Source organism: Petromyzon marinus, chromosome 29 (genome assembly GCF_048934315.1).
Source record: "Petromyzon marinus isolate PM22_M1 ecotype Great Lakes invasive population chromosome 29, UKy_Petmar_22M1.pri1.0, whole genome shotgun sequence".
Lineage (NCBI taxonomy): Eukaryota > Metazoa > Chordata > Hyperoartia > Petromyzontiformes > Petromyzontidae > Petromyzon > Petromyzon marinus.
The window spans coordinates 4525024-4546221 of record NC_133695.1 but is presented as its reverse complement, the minus strand read 5'-3'; the positions used below and the strand labels follow the sequence as shown (position 1 = coordinate 4546221).

Genomic DNA, 21198 nt, shown 5'->3' with positions numbered 1-21198 from the left:
CACTCGTGTGTCACCCACACACTCACCCACTCGTGTGTCACCCACACACTAACCCACTCGTGTGCCACCCTCACACTCACCCACTCGTGTGTCACTCACACACTCATCCACTCGTGTGCCACCCACACACTAACCCACTCGTGTGTCACCCACACACTCACCCACTCGTGTGTCACTCACACACTCACCCACTCGTGTGCCACCCACACACTCACCCACTCGTGTGTCACTCACACACTCACCCACTCGTGTGTCACCCACACACTCACTCACTCGTGTGTCACCCACTCACCCACTCGTGTGCCACCCACACACTTACCCACTCGTGTGGCACCCACACACTCACCCACTCGTGTGCCACTCACACACTCACTCACTCGTGTGTCACACACTCACCCACTCGTGTGTCACCCACACACTCACTCACTCGTGTGTCATCCACTCACCCACTCGTGTGCCACCCACACACTCACCCACTCGTGTGCCACCCACACACTCACCCACTCGTGTGCCACCCACACACTAACCCACTCGTGTGTCACCCACACACTCACCCACTCGTGTGCCACCCACACACTCATCCACTCATGTGTCACCCACACACTCACTCGTGTGTCACCCACACACTCACCCACTCGTGTGCCACCCACACACTCACCCACTCGTGTGTCACCCACACACTCACCCACTCGTGTGTCACCCACACACTCACCCACTCGTGTGTCACCCACACACCCACTCGTGTGTCACCCACACACCCACTCGTGTGTCACCCACACACTCACCCACTCGTGTGTCACCCACACACTCATCCACTCGAATGCCACCCACACACTCACCCACTCGTGTGCCACCCACACACTCACCCACTCGTGTGTCACCCACACACTCATCCACTCGAATGCCACCCACACACTCACCCACTCGTGTGTCACCCACACACTCACCTACTCGTGTGCCACCCACACACTCATGCACTCGTGTGCCACCCACACACTCACCCACTCGTGTGTCACCCACACACCCACTCGTGTGCCACCCACACACTCACCCACTCGTGTGTCACCCACACACTCACCCACTCGTGCACCGTGCCGGTCTTCATAGGTGCTACTCGCAAACAGCACTTGCCCCAACAACAGTTTGTTAAAAGGCTATATGGGGGATCTTTGACTTTTGTGATTGGTGACTTGTGTGCTCTGTGTGTCGTGGCGGGTGAATGGTGTGTGTGTGTCCTGGGTCGACTCAGCCTTAAATAAGTACTTGAGGCGGTGGTGTGTTAAAACACAACCCATCAGTACTGGGGAGACAAAGGCGGCCGGGAGTGGTGTTGGCCACCCGCTCCCTTGTTGTGCAGTGCAGGCCTTCTTCATATCTGCTCGCAAACAGCACTTACCCTAACAGTCCCTGGGAGGGGGTATTTGTCTTTGTGGTGGGTGCAGTGTGTATGTGTGTGCATGTGTGTGTGCTGTGGATGTATGAGATGAGTGGCTGGTCTCTTTGTGGGCGTGCCGTGGTGAGATTAGTGCATTAATCAGAGTGATGTAGGTTTCATTATATATTCATGTTATTCTTTGTATACATCAGCGGGAACAGCGGCGGCCTGATCTATAGTTCCGAATATCATAATCTCAAAACAGTATTTTTTCAGTGACAACACACAAAGACCCACAGACTGTAGGGGCAAGTGCTGTTAGCGAGCACCTATGAAGGCCGGCACGGCGCACGAGAGGGTGGGTGGCCAACACCACGCCCGACCGCCTTTGTCTCCCCAGTGGCGATGTTTACACACCACACCAGGTACTCATTTGAGTCTGAGTCGACCCAGGGGAGGCCCAGGACCGGTTCAGATAATCGTCATTAGTGTTGGCCGTGAGCAGGAATCGAACTCGGGTCGCCGGGTTCGTAGTGAAGCACGTTCACCCCTAGACCACTTCCACCCCACATGTTTTCAGAGAACGACTCATCTAATACTAACATTGTTACATTTGTATTGTTGTTGTTGCTATTAGTGTGCGTACAATATCGTCATTATCAGCAGCGTCAGCAGCAAATTAAACTAAAACGAAATTATTATTTTTATTTTACCAGGTAAGGCCCACTGAGCGATCACAAATGATAGCTCAGACAAATACTGTAAACGCGTGTTTCTGAACCGGCTGACCCGGAGAAAAATCCACGCGACCACGGTGAGAAGGTGCAAGCTCCAAATATGCAGGCGCTGGGGTCGGGATCGAACCCACGCGCCCCGTGTATACCAGGCGAGGTAGTAAACATCTCGCCACCGTGGCTGCAGCATTATCATCGTTTCAAAACAAAATAGTATCCCATGATAAAATATCAATATTATTATCTCAAGGACATTATGATAGGGAGCTAGACGATATATAATCCATCAGTTTTAAACAACACAGAGACGCGTGTAAAAAAAAAGCACACAGCCTTTGTGCATTATGCAAAAACGATCAGCGTTTCAATCTAGATTTGATCAGCATTTCCTGAAGAACTGCATTGTGGTCCTCTTCTTTTAGATCGTCATCACTGTAACGTTCAGCAAATGTGACAATCTGGCAGCAGCGGCAGTGATGCAGTGATAGACAACTGGACATCAGCGAAAAAAAGCTTCATGGCTCATCGGATTCTTCCAGTATCAATAAATATTCTAATTCCGAACTACAGTGGGCCAGCATCGTCCTGAACAGGACTCATCAGCGAACTATAATTCATAACTTCAAATCTAGATTATAATTCATAATTCAAAATAAACCCAACACAGTAATATGCATCATCACTACCATCCCAGGTAGTAATATAATTGCGTAATGTAGTTTTATAAATATCCACACAACAAAATATCAGTTGGCTGAAATTCGTCGATTGCAGTTGACTTGCTTGTGTAAATATTGTTGTTAAACGCGCGTTGATGATACGATAAGAAGATTGGCATGGGCCGCCCTCCACGCGGTGTCCAGTTTGTCACGGAGACAACCACATTCAATGCGTTCCGAAAACGCGTCAGAGGAAACGGACGTCTGATGAACTTTGATTGATTTAAATGATTTATTTGATTGATTTATTTGATTGATTGAGTAGAATTCCAAGCCAAGGGACCCCATTTGGCCAAGCCGTTAACGAGGCCCGCCGCTCTCGTCCTTCATTGCCATTCGTTTAATTTCGTGGGGAATTCGCCCCGGTCAAAGGAAGACTCGGCTCTCGAACAAACACACAAACATCTCTCGTAATAATGTAATTCTCATCATTCTTCGACACTTCTTATCCACCCCATCAGCTTGAAACGTCGCCTATTATAGATGTGTTCCACGTGCAGTGTTAGGGACGAACGCGTCGAGTTTTGCTGTTGTTATTTTGCGCGTATCACGGTGGGCGCGACGCTGGTGTAGGCATTCATCCAGCAGTGGATAAATCGTGGCTGATGATTGACGATGATACCGTGTGCATGTTTGTGTTTGTCCCGAGCTTCCGAGTTGCTTGCCCTCTCGAGACTGGGGCATTTCAAGCATCCCTCACTTGCACGAGTGCACGCTCACCTGAACGGCAACCATAACAAAAACCCCGTCGCACGGACACGTGAGATGACCAGCAGAGGGCAGTACAGCAAACAGGCTCTGTCCAGTCATTTATGATGATTTCGTTTAAATCGAATACTTTAGTTTGAGAATGCAGGCTATATCATACCTGTCAACCCGTCATCAGTGCCCTACCTTATTACAGACCAATTCAGACCTCATTGGTCACTCCGTGCCCTTAGGAATCGTAACGTTCAATCCTACAAAGTCCCATCACAAGGGAGAAACACAAATGGACGAAATCATTAGTTTGTGCCCGTATTGAAACGGCTGTACGTCGTATGTACCTGAATAACTCAATTTCCCTGTACAGGAATGCGGGGTAAACCGTACGGGTTGACAGCTTTGATGTATTAACAAAAATATCTCACAATGCATATTATCTTGCCGTTTGTATTATTGCTCTGTTAAAAAAAGAAGCAGGCAGATTCGTTTTAGTGCTCCAAGTACAGGCGGATAGTGAGAAGAGCGTTGTATGTTGAACTTCTTTCGCACCGTACGTAGCCAACCGTGCTCATCGGAGGAGCGGGGGAACGCCAACACGATGACATCTGTGTGTCTGATGTTCCGTTGCAGAGCAACAACGGGATCTCGATCATTAACAGTCGTACATAATACCGTGCGTAATAATCATGATGATGATGATAATAATGATAATTATAATAATATGATCAATCTTCATGACGCAATCATATAATACGTAATAATGTACATAATGATATAATAATGCTGATAATGATGATAATTATATAATAGTGGTTCTAATGATTTCGATTTAAAGCTTTCGTGACTGCAGGGATTCATCTTCTTGGTTCTTTCGGTAAAGTCACCAAGTAGAAGGGAAATAATAAAATAATAAGAAATAAAACATAATAAAATACATTTCTCACGACGTTTCGGCCACAACACAAGTAGCCTTCTACAGGTGAAGAAACAGAACTGTTGGAAAGACAGCGCTCCAATGAATACTGCTAAGCTTGGCAGCGTCTTTTAAGCTGGGTGGGAGGAGCAGAGCGCCTTGACAAAGGAGTTTACATATCAACAGAATAATTTAGCATTGAAGTAGCTGTGTTAATGTGTTGGATTAGCAGGGTGTTAAAGTCAGAAATTAGCATGAAACTGGGAGATTAGCATGATGTTAGTGTGAGGAATTAGCATGTAACTGGTCACGGAAGTGGCTATGTTAAAGTCAGAGTTTACATATCAACAGAGGCATTTAGTATATTGACGCTAAATAACTGCAACTACCCAACAATCATACAATAAACCGATGTGAAAGAACTAAATATAAACTACATCAATATATATTCTTGGTTCTTTCGGTAAAGTCACGTAGAAGGGAATTTTATTGTTTGATATTTTTATCATTTTATTGTTTCCCTTCTACTTGGTGACTTTACCGAAAGAACCAAGAATATGAATCCCTGCAGTCACGAAAGCTTTTACATCAAAATTTACATCAATATAATCAATGTACTCAATATATTCTCCAATAAGCTGATGATATTAGGAAAATGTCGTTAATAATGATGACAATAATGTAATGAGTATAATGATAGCAATACGTAATAATGTACATAATGATAATGAAACGTCGCGCCAGGTGTGGTTTCAGAATCGCCGAGCCAAGTGGCGCAAGAGAGAGAAGTGCTGGGGCCGCAGCAGCGTGATGGCCGAGTACGGTCTGTACGGCGCCATGGTGAGACACTCCATCCCACTCCCGGAGTCGATCCTGCACTCCGCCAAGGACGGGGTCATGGACTCGTGCGCGCCCTGGCTCCTCGGTGGGTGACCGTGACGCACGCACGCACGCACACGTACGCGCACGCACGCACGCACACACGCACACACCCACGCACACACGCACACACGCACGCACACGCACGCACACACGCACACGCACGCACACGCGCGCACAGGCACGCACGCACACACACGCATGCACACGTACGCACACGCACGCACACGCACGCACACGCACGCACACACCCCGCACGCACGCATGCACACACACGCGCGCACGCGCGCACGCGCGCACGCACGCACGCACACACGCACGCACGCACGCACACGTACGCGCACGCACACACGCACACGCACACACGCACGCACATGCACGCACACACACACACGCACGCACACGCGCACACACGCACGCACACACGCGCGCACACGCACGCACGCACACGCGCACACACGCACGCACACACACACGCATGCACACGTACGCACACGCACGCACACGCACACACATGCACACACACACACACTCACGCACGCACGCGCACGCATGCACGCACGCGCGCGCAAAGTACACGGGCAGGTTGATCCGTTCAGATGATCCCCCTACCCACACCCCGCCAATACACAAGAATATCGAGATGCAAAATGTGCTTGCGGTAATGCCGCGATATGCGTTTATTCGATAATTAAGAAAGAAGCTTCAAGATATAACGACCTTGGGATGTATTGCCATTATTTTACACAGGAAGCTAACAGGCTAAATAATGCATGAATACACTGACAATGAATAAAAAAGACGTTTATTGTGTCTGAAAGACGCCCGAGTTGGGCATGGAACTATATATGATGGACAGCTTGTGTTGCGCCCGAAACGTCGTGATTTATTTTATTTTTCTGCCCACGTGACTTTACCGCAAGAACCAAAGAGTATGGATTCCTGCAGTCACGAAAGCTTCAAATCAAGATTTAGACGTTTATTGATCTAAAGTACTATATACATATACATAAAAAGAAATACTTGTACTGGCAATAACTAACATATATATATTTTTGTTTTACCTTTTTGTTTTGCACAATAAACAGACCTTTCGCCAGCAAAAAACAATTAAGCAGATTCGACATTCACCGTCGATGCCGCCGTCGACAGTCGCTATAAATCACACGCAGGAACACGTGCCCTTTGTGACGCGTGCGCACGTGACAATGACATCATCATCATCACACGCGAACGCGCAGTGGCCACACACACAAACATCGCGCATTATAAACTAAACTTACTCGAGCGAAAAACAACAGCAAAAACTAAAATTTTGGGGTAATTTAGTGCGAGAATCACAAAGAGGATTTTTTATTCCATCCAATTTTCTACGTGAAAATGATAGTGGAATGCTTTTTTTGCATACGTGTGAACATTAGGGTGTCACCACTCAAATTCAAGTATGTTTAATTTTGTTTATTCATTCGCCCGTTAAAAACTGAAGCCACCGCCAGTTTAGAAACAATCCTCAAATATTTTCCGGGTCGCTCAACGCCCGTTGAGAAATGCATCGCAGTCAATGTACACAGAGTCCTTAGTGTAGGGGCATAGACGCGGAGAGGAATAGAAGGATTTACCGAGTGAGTGGATGAGTGAGTGGGTGAGTGAGTGAGTGGGTGAGTGAGTGGGTGAGTGAGTGGATGAGTGAGTGGGTGAGTATGTGAGTGAGTGGATGAGTGAGTGGGTGAGGATGTGAGTGAGTGGATGAGTGAGTGGGTATGTGAGTGAGTGGGTGAGTATGTGAGTGAATGAGTGAGTGGATGAGTGAGTGAACGAATGAGTGAGTGGGTGAGTATGTGATTGAGTGAATGAGTGAGTGGGTGAGTATGTGAGTGAGTGGATGAGTGAGTGGGTGAGTATGTCAGTGAGTGAGTGGATGAGTGAGTGGGTGAGTATGTGAGTGAGTGGGTGAGTATGTGAGTGGATGAGTGAGTGAGTGAATGAGTGAGTGGATGAGTATGTGAGTGAGTGGATGAGTAAGTGGATAAGTACATGAGTGAGTGAGTGGATGAGTGAATGGTTGAGAATGTGAGTGAGTATGTGAGTGAGTGGGTGAGTATGTGAGTGAGTGGATGAGTGAGTGGATGAGTGAGTGGGTGAGTGAGTGGGTGAGTCAGTATTGAAGCTTGGATCTGGCGGCAGAGTGGCCTCTCGAGCACTTCGTAAACCCGCGTGACCACTGCGTAAAACCAACGTGTAAATATGACTGGCTCTCGACTTGTACGACATCGACGTTACGCTCATGCTCCCGTTCTCCTTTTAAACGAGCGAGGGTCAGCGTAAGCCACGCCGCTGCAAGGTAACACGCAGCTCCATGGGTCGACACGTGGACTGAGAGGGGGCTGCGAACGAAATAATAAAACAAAATCTCGGGTGGAAAAATTCCACCAGTGTCGTCGCCGACGACTTGGAGGGTACCGCGGTTCGAGTCCCGGTCCGGACTAACGCCACGCTCCCCGTGGCGCGCGGTTCGTGGTGTAGCCATGCACAGGAAATCCATGGAGGGGGTCAGCAAATACGAGGTGGCGCGGGACGGGGTCCCGAGCCCCCCGGGAGACCCCTGCGACACCCGGGGCCCCCCGTCTCACTCTGCGGTGGCGGCGGCGGCGATGGCAGCGGTGGCGAGATCGGATGGCGACCCGCGTCGCCACCACCACCATCATCATCAGCACCACCACCCCAAGGGGAGGAGCGGCAGAGGGCCCAGCGGTGGCGGCGGCGGCGGCGAGGATAGAGACGACCGAGGGGACCGAGCGGACCGTGGGGAGCGAGGGGAGCGAGGGGATACCCCGACCCCGGCTGGGCCGAGGCGGGAGGGCGACGAGAGGTGGAGGCGCGAGGAGAGGAGGGAGAGCAGCATCGCCGCGCTGCGCGCGCGCGCCGTGGAACACAGCGCTCGCGTCCAGCAACGCGGAGACGAGGGTGGAGGCGTGGAGAGCGGTGGACGTGGAGTGGACGATCAGGGTGGACGAGGGGGTGGACGAGGGGGTGGTCGGGGAGAGAGCGGCGGTGGTGGCCCGGGGGATGGTGACGGTGGTGCAGCGAGGGGAACTGGTGGTGGTAGCGGTGGTGATGATGGCGGTGGTGGTGGTGGACGAGATGACGATCAGAGTGGGAGAGGAGGGCGAGGAGCGGGCGCTGGTCGACGAGGTGATTATCAGGGCGGACGAGGAGAGAGCGGTGGGAGTGGCCCTGGGGATGGTGAAGCTGGTGCACAAAGGGAGAGCGGTGGTGGTTTACGTGATGATGAGGATGATGAGGAGGAGGAGGAGGATGATGATGATCATAGTGGGAGAGGAGACGGTGCGTTTGGTGGACTAGGTGATGAAAATGGGAGACGTGCAGAGAGTGGTGGTGGACTCGGTGATGATCGGGAGGGACGAGGAGAGAGCGATGGTGGTGGTGGTGGTAGTGGTGGACGAGGTGATTATAGTGCGAGAGGGAAACGCGGTGGTGGACCCAGTGGTGGAGATGGAGCACGAGGTGGTGGACGAGTCGATCGTCACGGCGACGAGCGACAAGAGAGCGGCGCACGAGAGGACGACCTTGGGGGACTTGCAGAGAGCGGCGAACGCACCGGACACGCCGGATGCTTGCGAGGGCCTGAGTCTACCACAGTCAGCCCGGCGTCCGAGGCGGGGGTCGATTCCTCTCCGGAGGCGGTCACAGACTCAGCTGTCTCGCCCGGGTCTCGAGTCGAACTGGTGTGAATGAGGTCAGGGGTTGACGTTGGTAGGAACGTTGGACTCGTTTGGGGGAGTGAGACGAGTGTGATGTTAAGAACGGTGGCATTGTTATTCACAACCTCCACGAGTTACCAAGGAAATCAACAACAGGAACGAGAAACATTCCCGTGCACCCGCACTAACCAATCGATTAATTCGCGAAGTTGTTTGCATTTATATTTATATATGTGTGTGTGTGTGACGTATCTTATATATATGTGTGTGTGCTGTATTCAGTTATTTATGTATTATAAATATAATATACGTGTGTGTTTAAGACAGCTTGCGGAAAGATGTAAACATTGCATTGTACGTGGAATGTAAGAACACACGTAACATTGTTCATTAATAACGTGATGTCGTTTTATTGTAAAAAGAATAACGACGAGAGAGTAAATAACAACGTCCTTTATTTAAGGACCCATGGAGAGGCTCGCAGAGCATCTCGGCTCGTTCTCCAAGAGGGGGTCCTACCACATCTCGGATGTTTGGCCAACTGCGTTGTTCATGAGCGTCTGGCTTCGTGCGGGAGGAAACCTAGCAAAGTCCACCACACATACAAAGGTGCGGGGTGGGAGGTGGGGGGTGATAACTCTCAACAGCGCCGCACCGATGGATTCAAGAAACCGCTTGCTCTACTGCCACCGTCTGGCCACCTCGCTGCCCAAGCCTTCGATGTATTATTGTATTTCCCAAGGCGGTCTCCCATGAAAGTATTTGTAGGGTTATTAACTTGGATTCAAAGATCGGGCGCTTTCAATAGGTGATGTGAGAAAATGTTCTCGAAATTAAGTTCACGCGTGATGTTCTGTCGACGGAGTTCATTTTTGTTGTTGTTGTTAATGATATCGTTGTGTTTATCACGTAATTGATACAGCCATCATCTTATCGACAACGTCTCTAGCAGCAGTGTGCGTGTTCGTGTGCGAGACCTTGAAAAGAGGTGACACCTGTTTTACTCACATCCCGTGCGACTGGTTAAAATGCCAATCATAATTATTAACCCCGGGCGAAAAAACCTTCCTGCTGCATGGAGACGTTTTACGCAATCGTTTAATTGTCTGATTTAAGGAGTGCTTTTGACGTCACGCTCTTTGGCAGCGATTTGATGAATCAGGAGAAATCGAGTATGCGCGTACATGCGAGGGGATGGCACTATGTAGATGCCACTATATAGACACGAGGTCCATGAACGCAACCCACTTTGTGTTTTTTTGGGGGGGAATTTCACAAATCCAAACGAAACGATGTTTTGTTTTACCAGGTAAGGCCCACTGAGCTGCGTGGTTATTTTTCCAAAGCGACCTGGCCACAAATGATAGCTCAACGAAGTGCTTTATCACGTGGATATTTAGAGCAGCCCATATATACTCTGAACCGCATGTTTTTTTTTTAATGTGGAGGGGGGGGGGGAACCGGAAGACCCCGATAAAAATCGACGCGACCACGGGGAGAGAGACACGCAAAGTCCAAATATACAGCAGGCGTCAGGGTCGGGATCGAACCCACGACCTCCCGTATACCTTTCTGCGAGGTAGTTAACATCTCCTAGCCACCGTGGTGCCCCCTGTATCTCTGGCTGATCCACCAAACGTCGCCTCTCCGCAGCGCTGGAGTTGCGAGCAGGGGCGGAGCCAGGATTTTGACTGGGGGGGGGGGCTGACTTCAATATTCTGAGATAACCAGTGTTTATGTTTTCCAATGGTGCGCCACAAATGTATAAAATAAATTGAATTAGATCTGAACGGGGAGTTTATTAATAGGTCTGAACCGCTGATTTGGCTAATAAGTTCGATAAGTTCGAAAGGCTGCCGCTCAAGCAGCCTGCAGGGCAGCACACAAGGTGACAGCCTGCAGGGCAGCACACAAGGTGGCAGCACAAGGTGGCAGCCTGCAGGGCAGCACATGGTGGCAACACGAGGTGGCAGCCTGCAGGGCAGCACAAGGTGGCAGCACAAGGTGGCAGTCTGCAGGGCAGCACACAAGGTGGCAGCCTGCAGGGCAGCACGAGGTGGCAGCCTGCAGCATTTTGCAGCAGCCGGATTTCCGGTAGTCCCGATTACCGACTTTCCCGAAATTTCAGGGGGGGCTAAACCCCCCCAGCCCCCCACCTAGCCGCCCCCCCCCTGTGGCTCCGCCCCTGGTTGCGAGTTGAGATATTTGAAGCAAACAAACCGGTACATTCCAAGCTGAGCTCATTATGGACAACCCCCGTTTCTTATTTCAGTGGATTACTACTTAACGATGGTAATGATATAATGTAATATAATGTATTATCACTGTAAAAAGAGCTTTATAGCTCATCGGATTCCTCCAGTATAAATACATATTCTAATTCTGATGCTAAAAATGTACAGTTCTGTCGGGACTAGGACCGGTTCAGATATCGCTCGCCACTGATATTCGCCATTGCAGGGAATTTTACTTATCTAGCCAGCTTCATAGTGCCGTGTGCTAATCACTGCGCCACCGCTCCCCTCCACGCTCACTGCCCGCCGCCAATGATCTATCGATTTTCGCGTCACCTTCGTTTCACATTCGTCCCGTGTCGTGGGTTCGCATCGGCCTCTAACGGTAATATTAGCAAAAAATTTGCTTACATCGTAACGTAACTTAGGGTGACACGCGCACAACATTACGGGATGTGTATCTATAGCAATCGTAATAATCGAGTTGGGTTTTCATCGTTAAATCGCGGAATTGTTCCATGCCTCTTTAACTTTGTTACGACACGTGCGGTGATTATTTTAAATGGGCCACAATTGAACCAATTACGTTTAATTGCGACAAATGTACTCCGCACGTCGGAGGGAATTACCGTCGCAGGTGATGCCTCTTGCTTACTCTCTGAGATTGTGCGTCGCTTACATTTAAAAACAGTTTTCGGGAAAAAAAAAAACTTATGAGGAGGTATTTACTCTCGGGATACGCCTCGTGTGTGCGCGTGTGCGTGTACGTGTGTCCGTGTGCGTGTGTGCGTGTACGTGTGTGCGTGTACGTGTGTGTGTGCGTGTACGTACGTGTGTGTACGTACGTGTGTGTGTGCGCGTGGCGTGCACATTCAGTTGGGAGCGGTGGCGCAGCGGTTGGCGCACTCGCCCCGCTCACGGCCGACATAAAACATCGGTGACGAATATCCGGACCCGGTCCCATTCCTGGGCCTCCTCTCGGGTCGACTCAGCCATAAATGAGTTTCTGTAGTCGCGGTGTGGAGAGAGCGGCGGCGGTGGTGGTGGCCGCTGGGAAGACAAAGACGGCCGCGCGCGGTTTCTGCTCACATCGCTTAACCCCAACAGGCCGCTGAGACCACACAAGGAGGCAGCCCTGGGGGGGGGGGGGTGGAGGGGATCTTCGTCTTTGCATCAAAACAAATGTTTAAGCGCAAGTGTCGCACGCCAGGTCGTAACCTTGTAGCCGCACCCGCCGCCAGATGATGACGATTTCGTCGATCGATCGAATGTGGATAATCGAATGTGGATAATCGCTTCGTTGTTTGTCGCCGATGTCATCGTGCCCGGTGTGTTCCCGTGCGAGCGCGCACACTTAGCTCCGTGTGACGATGGCACAGAGCTGATGCGGGTCTCGCCCTGCGCACAGCAAAGTGGAGAAGGCGCGAGGTCGTATTCTATTTTGAACAAAAAATAAAACGTGGAGGCTGGCATTGTGATTGAGCGGTTGGTTGCTGGATGTTGGTTTGAGATTTGATGTTTTATTTTTTTTGCGTGTAATTTTTTTTACTCCAATTGCGCTATCGGGCGTCGTATCATGCCACGGGGCGGATCCGTTTTGTAACTCTCGTCGCGAGCAATACGGATAATTGTAAACTTGAGGACGGTTCTGCGGAAGGAGATATCGTACAGCAAGTTTCTGAGACTCTCCCTTCTAGTGAACTCTGAGCCGTACACAAGGGGACCGACCCTGCGATATCCCTGTGCCAAAATAAGCCTTAAAAAACACCCCCAAAACCTGCTAGAGACACAAGATTGGCGCATGGTGGTCAGTATTATGCTGTATTCAAGATGCGTATGTTCTCCAATGCACATGAGCGTGCCTACGTTCTGTCTCTAAATGCAATTCCCAACATGCATCTCCTCTACGCTCTTATTAACGCACATTAAAGTTGTTGTTCCACGTGTAGGTGAATGCCCATGCAGGCTTCTGACCCGTGTCATATGTCTAGGACTCATGTGCTATGCAGAAGGGCCATTGGCCGAAACGTTGCCGACTATATATACAGTCTTATATCAATATGATAGTCCATCATTTACGATTAATATAAATTATTTCCTATAATTGCATTGAGGCTAATCAAGGCGACAAACCCTGTCCAGATAATAAAACCTAATAAAGTATATCCACGAAACGGTACAAATTTAATGAAAAGTAAATAATCGATATTTTTGTCATCGAATCGTTAATTCGCGGCGTCTCCGGAGTTGAGCGAGGTTGGTCACACACAGACATAGACCCGCTCATCCACAGCGCGGCGCTCTACGCACGTGTTCGCGAAAGACATTCAACCAATTGGACTCATGAGGTCTCCGAGCCCCACCCACTCTAACACAGCCCCGCCTACTCTAGCATAGCCCCCTCCCACTCTGGCTGAGCCGAGCTCACTCTATAACCCTAGCCCCGCCTACTTTAACATAGCCCCGCCCACTATAAGCCTAGCCCCTCCCACTCGAACACAGCCCCCGCCTTCTCTAACATAGCCCCTCCCACTCTGGCTGAGCCTCGCTCACTCTATAACCCTAGCCCCGCCCACTCTAATATAGCCCCGCCCACTATAACCCGAGCCCCTCTCACTCTAACATAGCCCCGCCCACTCTGACCCTAGCCCAGCCCATTCTAACCTTAGCCCAGCCTATTCTAACCTATCCCCGCCCCTTTAAGCCATAGCCCCGCCCATTCTAACTTCGCTCCGCTCACTCGAGCCCGACTCTTTAGTTCAGTTTATTTTGGTATAGCCCTGTGAGCCATTCGGCTCTTGAATCGGGTGCAACCACAACAAACAAAAAAAACACGAACAAGAAAAACATTATGAGACCTCCTTTGCCAGAAACAAGATATAGGAATAGGTTTTACCCTTTTAACTGGCACATCTTAAAGTGACTATGTGTGACTGTGCAAACAGAAAATCCATGGGAAAAAAACAGCAAAAAATATTCCTGAAAAAAAGCACCGCACACCAACGCTGTGTGCAAAAAATCCCAGTGGAATGCAAGTCAAACAACAACAGCAACAATCACCTTAACCAGGCACGCCAGAAGGCAAATAATGAGTTACTAAGAATTGTCTCAAGGTAGATTGAACACAGGATAAACATTTGCATCAGAGCTAGCCTCTCCTCAGCTTTGAATTGCACGATAATAATCATCATGAGTCACGATTTCTCCGCTGCTGGATGGAGGGCTCCCTCTCCTAGATTTTGTGGATATACCCACACTTTACCCCTCCACACGCGACCTGCCGGTCGATTTAACCGTGGCGTAGCCATTTCTTACCCGCCCCCCCCCCCCCCCGAATCGATTGCATACAAACACAAAAATCTAAACATACGTCAATAACTACTGCCTTCAAATAAAAACGCGACGTTTCGGGCGTTGTCCCATCTTCATAGCACGTGACCTGTGCATCGTATACCAACCGCCATCGCAGTGCATCACCAGACAGTGTGTTTAATTTAAACTCCATGGAGGATTCCCCCGGCACCTCTGATTAGCACGGTTGGCTACGTACGGTGTGAAGAAAGGTCAACTTACACCATCCATACATACATGCGAACGAGAACGGCGTCATTATTGGCTGGCCTGCAGGTGTCAGACCAAAATTTATCCACAATTCTGGCTGGTCGCCTGATGAGGCTGGTTCTAATTATCGGCGAAACGTCGGACTCGAATTGTAAATGTTGCGGATTTTACTCTCCCAACACACCCGGTGTGCTGTACCAGGAACGAATTGGCACGTTCTGTTTACGCGACAGACCCTTACTAATTGGCTGCGTCGGGTGGTGGCGGGTTGAACGACACATTTATATATTTACGTGATCTAACCGCCCCGCAAAAAAAAAGTCTATTATGGATCACATTGGTCTCGAAAGCCCTACTTACTACAACTACGTGTTAAATTGAATGACGAACTCGCCAATTCGAATCGCCACCAATTAGGCTGACATCCAACCGGAGACCCCCCCCCCCACCCCCCCTGACCTATGCAGGCGGTGTGAGCGGTGAGTGAGGCTTAACACACGTGGCTTCTCCAGACACACGTGGAGAGGTTGGGGGGGGGTGAGGCGCCTGACTGGCTGCATACTTGACCTGGGTTCTAACATTTACCGCATGCTCTGGACTGAGAGATCCCTCCAGAAAGTAAGACGCATCCTCCATACATGTGGCCCGCTGTCGGTGAAGTTGTGCAAATCTGGTCACAAACATACACGCTTAAATAGGATGCGTAAGATGCACTTTTCCCCGGGTTATTCAAATAAAGCGTTGTAGGCGCGTGTCTTATCTATTAATAGCGATTACAATTTTTTAAATCACATGCATAAGAATTTTTTTTTTAATTTAACTTATGTTATACGAGGTGGAGCGGTGGTGCAGTGGCTGGCGCACTGCGCTACGAAACCCAGTAACCCGAGTTCGATTCCGCGCCAAAGTTAACAACACTAGCGGCGAGTGATATCTGAACTTGTCACTGTGCTTCCCCGCATTCACCAAGCCGCACTGAGTAGCGTGGTGAAGTATGGTCAAACAACCCTCCACTACTGGCACGGCGTGAGGAAGACTTCATCCAGCAGTGGATTAAACATGGCTTCTGATGATGCTGACGATTGGGTAAGATGTGTGGCTGCATAATTTGGTGAATACGCAGATTGTTCAGAGTGGGTGCGGGGTGGATAGAGGCGTGAGGACACGAGAAAAAGGGAATTCAGAGCGAGGCAGTTCAGGTTGGCGTGTGGTCGAGTTTGACCAAGAGTGACCTTGCAGGTCACTCATCGAAGAGGCCAAAACAAAAAAATCAAAGTGGTCTTCTTGCTCAAACTAGCGGGTAGCAGAGCAGCCACCTCAGCTGCTTAGATTCCGCTGCCCAGAGCCAGTGGTGGAAATTCCACATTCCTGTGGGGTAGGTGCAAGTGTATTCTTGGAACAAGCAACGGTTGGCTTCCCCCAACACAGTGATAGCCTGTTTTACTGCACCTCCGCCCCCTCCCAGAGAGGTTATGAGCTGAGCGCACTGATCGCTTCGATGTGAAATGCAAACGAGCATTTCTACACGGTGGTCCGGTGGTCCGGATGTCGCGTGACCCCCAATTGATTTCTCTAAAACTGAATAATTTTTCGTATACCAATGGGCGTGTAAAGAGAAAGAAATAAGCAAGGGAGAAAATACATTTTGGGGTCAATTAATCGGGGGGGGGGGGGGGAGTCACAAGACACCTGGACCACCCTGTACCTTTAATTTAAACAACAAAACTGCCAAGCGGGCCATACTCTTTGGTTCTATTCGGTAAAGTCACAAAGGTGACTTTACCGAATATAACCAAAGAGTATGCATCCTTGCAGTCACGAAAGCTTTAAATCTAGAATTGCCAAGCGGGCGTGCAACGAATATCCTGAGATGAGGTTAGGGGTTAGGGTCAAGGTCACTGGGTTAGAGGCTGCAGGTGCGACTGGTGTTAGCTATATATTTCTAGCCAGCTCGCCATCAGCCACTCACACCAGCTCTATACCCGGAATCCTAACCAACTCGCCAAGCCCTATCCTATACCAGCTATCTAACCAGCTACTAGTACTAGCGCTCACCAATAAGCCAATCAGCCACGAGCATTCGCTCGACTCCTAATCCTAACCAACTAGCCAACCAGTTACAAGCCCTTTCCAACTATTCGATCAGCTACGCGTACGAACTCTATACCTAACCCTAAGTACCCACGATTGCTAACTAACCTCAAACATCTACCAAAACATAATATAGGTTTTTTTTGGGGTTAGATCGCGTAAATATATAAATGTGTCGTTAAAACCCGCCGCTACCCGACACAGCCAACTAGTAAGGGTTGTCACTTAAACAGAACTTGCCAATTCGTTACCAGTACAGCACACCGGTGTGTTGGAGAGCAAATCCACGACATTTACAAAATTTTTGCGGATGATATTGGTCGCGAAAGCCTACGTGTTAAACTTGCAAAACCATCCACCCATCACCGCCTTTAACTCTACCGCTTTATCTTAACTAACTAGCCAACCAAACCAGTCGAACGTGGCCTCCTAAACCCGACCCAACCCCCCCCCCTCTCCACAGAACTGCACCTGTGGCACTGAGCCGGTCCCATTTCTGGTTGGTTTGCAGTCCTCGTCCCGTATCCGCGGCTCCCGAGGCGAGTTTGTTCAGCTCCGCTGTTTACCTTTTCCCCTTTCCATTAGGCACTGTCCCAACACTCCGCAGCCGCCAGAAGCATCGCTTTCACTCTCACTCGCCTGCCTGCCTGTACCCCCCCCCCCCCCCCCACGACGTTCGCCCCATCCACGACCCAAACCATATGCGCTCTGCAAAAAATCAAACAAATAGTTTGGTGCGGTGGTCACGATCGGGTTTGCGTGATACAAATTATAGAAGGAAAAAAACATGTTGGGGCGCGTCTTAGCAAGGAGCCATATTTTTGAGACGAGAGGCGCCTTACTCCCGAACATCTGGCTGTTGAGCGGCATTGATTCCGGCGAGCCTGGCGCTGCTGATGAGACACCGTGCGTCGAAACCGGCGCGGAGGTTTGCCTTGGTATTGAATCGGGACCGCTGTTGGGTTGCGTAAGAAGCACGCGAAAGGGTTTCACGTGGAGAGGCGGATCGGTGTACGACGGAGGTGAAACGTGTGTTTGCGTATGCCGGTCTCGCTAGCCTTGGCTGGTTTCACAGGTAAGGATCGCTAACTCAGGTGGCACGGGAGAGGCGAGATGCACACGCACTCGACGTTATCAGGAACGCTGCTTGTTAAGCCGGCTTGGAGTAGAGATTGTCGGCGTAAGGCACTACCACTGGAGTGCAACGCACGCCTATCTATAATAAGAATAAAACAATTCTAGATTTGAAGCTTTCGTGACTGCAAGGATTCATACTCTTTGGTTTCATTCGGTAAAGTCACGTAGGTAAAACAAATTAAAATAGAATAAACAATTAAAACACGACGTTTCGGAGGCAACGCAAGCTTCCGTCTTCAGGTGGTTTATTTTATTTTAATCTGTTTTACCTACGTGACTTTACCGAATAAAACCAAAAAGTAATAAAACAACAAGTATGGCCATTGTTCAAATTCCCGTTTTGGTCAATCCACTGCTGAATGGAGAGCCACTCCAGGCCTTGCGTACTTTGACCATACTTCACCGCAGTGGCCAATACGGATTGAAGGTGGGAGGAGTGCAGAAGCACAATGGATGTTGCTGCCCTGTCCACTATTTCCCACAACGCCGATAGCACCTGTGATGCATGGAGGTCACCCACCCAAGCACGACCCAGGCTCAGTCCCAGCTTAGCTTCCGGGGTGTGTGGCGGAATCGGGCGCATTCCGGGCGATGTGGTCACGTGAATTAATTCGCGTAATTTAATAGCAGTTGTAATTCGCAATCGGTATCTCACTCGCACGTCTCCAAAAAAACCCCCAACAAAATTGGCAATTTGCATCTGCCGCACATTAACCGCGCTGATTTTGCCCATCGCCCCGAACCCAAGGGGTGATTTAAATCGATGGGACGAATCTTCAGCGGCGCCCTCTCGAGTCGGTCTCCCTCAAGAGAGGACAGCCAGCAATGTCCACCTCATCATCCTGTCGCATCGAGCGCCCTTGGGACACGGTGGACTGGAAGAAGCAAGAATATGAATTCGTATCATCATCATCATCGTCGTCGTCGTCGTCTTCAGCTTCATAAGCCAGGATCCACTGCTGGTTGAATACCTCATCAAACCCGTCGCCCCTCTCTCAGCATCTTGCAATGCACCAATCGCACCTGGCTCCTAGGTGGCTTTTGAAATATCGAGGTTGTTTTTCTTTTTTGCCGAATTTAAACAGAAAATGGCTCTTCCTTTAATTTGGTTTCCGAGCCCCGTGAACTAGAGGGAGCTCGAGAGAGCCCCTCTACTGGATATTTTGGGTCTACCCCTCCACGCAGACTTTTCGGATTGGGTGGAAGTACCCACAGTCGACCCGCACCACACGCGCACCTGGATCGACCGCGCCGTTACCCACTTAAGCCTGCTGGGCGCGCAGCGACGGCGGCAGGGAGCGGTGGGCCGAGGGACATTTTAAGAAAAGTGCCACCGTAGGGTTCAACTGCCGCGCCGAGAGATATTAAACTGGGACCGGGTTAGGGGAAGGGGAAGAAGATGACGCGGAGCGATTGCCAATAGTTTTGTTCTTCAGAGGTTCACGCCGCAACATCGAGGGTGTTGCAAAAGGTCCGAGCGAGATCGCGTGCGATGAGCAGATACGGCACCGCTGGCTCGCGCGGCCTGTCGCCTTTGTTGAGCTCCAGCGCGAGAAGAAGGAACCTCCGTGGGGTCGAATCCGGACATGTGTTGGCAGCTCTCGCCTGCGCCAGATGCGCCCTCCGTGCGCACAGGCTGCGCCGGCCTAACGTCGCTGGGCCAAACTGCTGCGAGGCAGTACGTGACACGCGACGCGAAATGCAGCCCGCATCCGCCCACCGGCCTGTTGCAGAAACGAAAAGGTTCAAGTTTACGCGAGTTTACTCTTTTTTGCATTCATCAAAGAGAACATTCGATAGATTTTTGAAGATTTTGTTAAAATCTATAAGTTGCTGTAGGATGAGTCGTGGGCGCAGTGGTTAGCGCACTGCACCATGCCCCCCGGGCCGGCTCCATGAGTTTCATTTTTGGCCGCGGCTAACAGCGGTAGGGAATGGCTATCGGAACCGGTACTGGGTCTCCCCTAGGTCGACTCAACCACAAATGAGCACCCGATACGGTGTGCAAACATCAGCACTGGGGAGAGAAAGGCGGCCGGGTGTAGTGCAGTCTACGATACCACCACATCGTACTGCGTGCCGGCCTTCATAGGTGCTCGCTTGCAACACTCGTCCCAATGCAATGCGCACTGTTAAACAAATATATGCACACGAGTTCCAACTCTGTAGCAATGGCACAGTACGTAAAGCAAACACAAAGATCCCCCGTTGAGGCTGAGCAGACTTCTGGGGCAAGTGCTGTTCGCGGGCAGCTATGGAGGTCCGGAACGGCACACGAGAAGGCGTATGGATTGCCAGCACCACGCTCGGCCGTCTTTGTCTCCCTAAATGGCAATGCGGGGAAGCTCAGGACCGATGAATAAAATCGTCACTGGTGTTGACCGTTGGGCGGCAATCGAATTCGGGTGGGCGGAATTCGTAGCGCGGCGCTGCTAACCGCTCCGCCACCGCTCCCGAGTTTTGCATTATACCAACGCAGCCGCCGTTCGCAACTCAGTGACGGTGACGTCACCACGGCGTCTGTGCCAGGCCAAGTGCACTTTGAGGCCACGTTAAGTGTCGAAGGCTCGCTGACAGGAGGACTAGCGACAGATCCAGATGGTGCCATGGGTTGGCTAAGATGACTGGTAGATGCACCACCTGTGCCCCCTACTGTGCCAACGTGCTGTGTTTTAGCCACCCGGCGCTCCGCTCGTTGTTGTGAGCGTCGCTCATCCGCCCTTCGTTACTGCTGGAGGGCGACTGCCTCCAACTGCCCAGTAGCAGCGTCCTTCAACGAGCCTCCTCCACAGAGGCCGATCTTGACACCGCTGGTTACCAGTCATCGGCAAGTGGACTCAGCCCCACATCCTCCCCTACCGCATCAGCTCCATCTCTTCTCCAGCCCGTGTATTAGAACCACCGAACACAACGCGCACCACGGTCACTGCTTGCGTTACTGCTCCCTCCCATCAAGTGGACGCGTGGGTGCCGAGCGTGGCCGCCTCGAACCGTGACCGCGGCTGCAAACGATTCAGCAAGGATCGTCATGGCGCTGTATAAACACCCCTGTAGCCTAAGGGGGGTCTTTTCTGCAAATGATTGTGGAGGTAAAACGCCGGGCTCGATGAATTCACGAGAGAAAGTTG

General features: G+C 50.5%; 1 protein-coding gene across 1 annotated transcript in view; it reads left to right on the top strand.

The window, feature by feature from the left end:
* Positions 1-12753, top strand: part of LOC116947110 (uncharacterized) — a 40493-nt gene extending 27740 nt beyond the window's left edge. The window contains exons 4-5 of the mRNA XM_076070484.1: positions 5191-5371; positions 7849-12753. Of these exons, the coding sequence (XP_075926599.1) occupies positions 5191-5371; positions 7849-9077 (1410 nt within the window). The 3' untranslated portion in view covers positions 9078-12753. The remainder of the gene's footprint in view (positions 1-5190; positions 5372-7848) is intronic.
* Positions 12754-21198: the final 8445 nt, after the last annotated feature.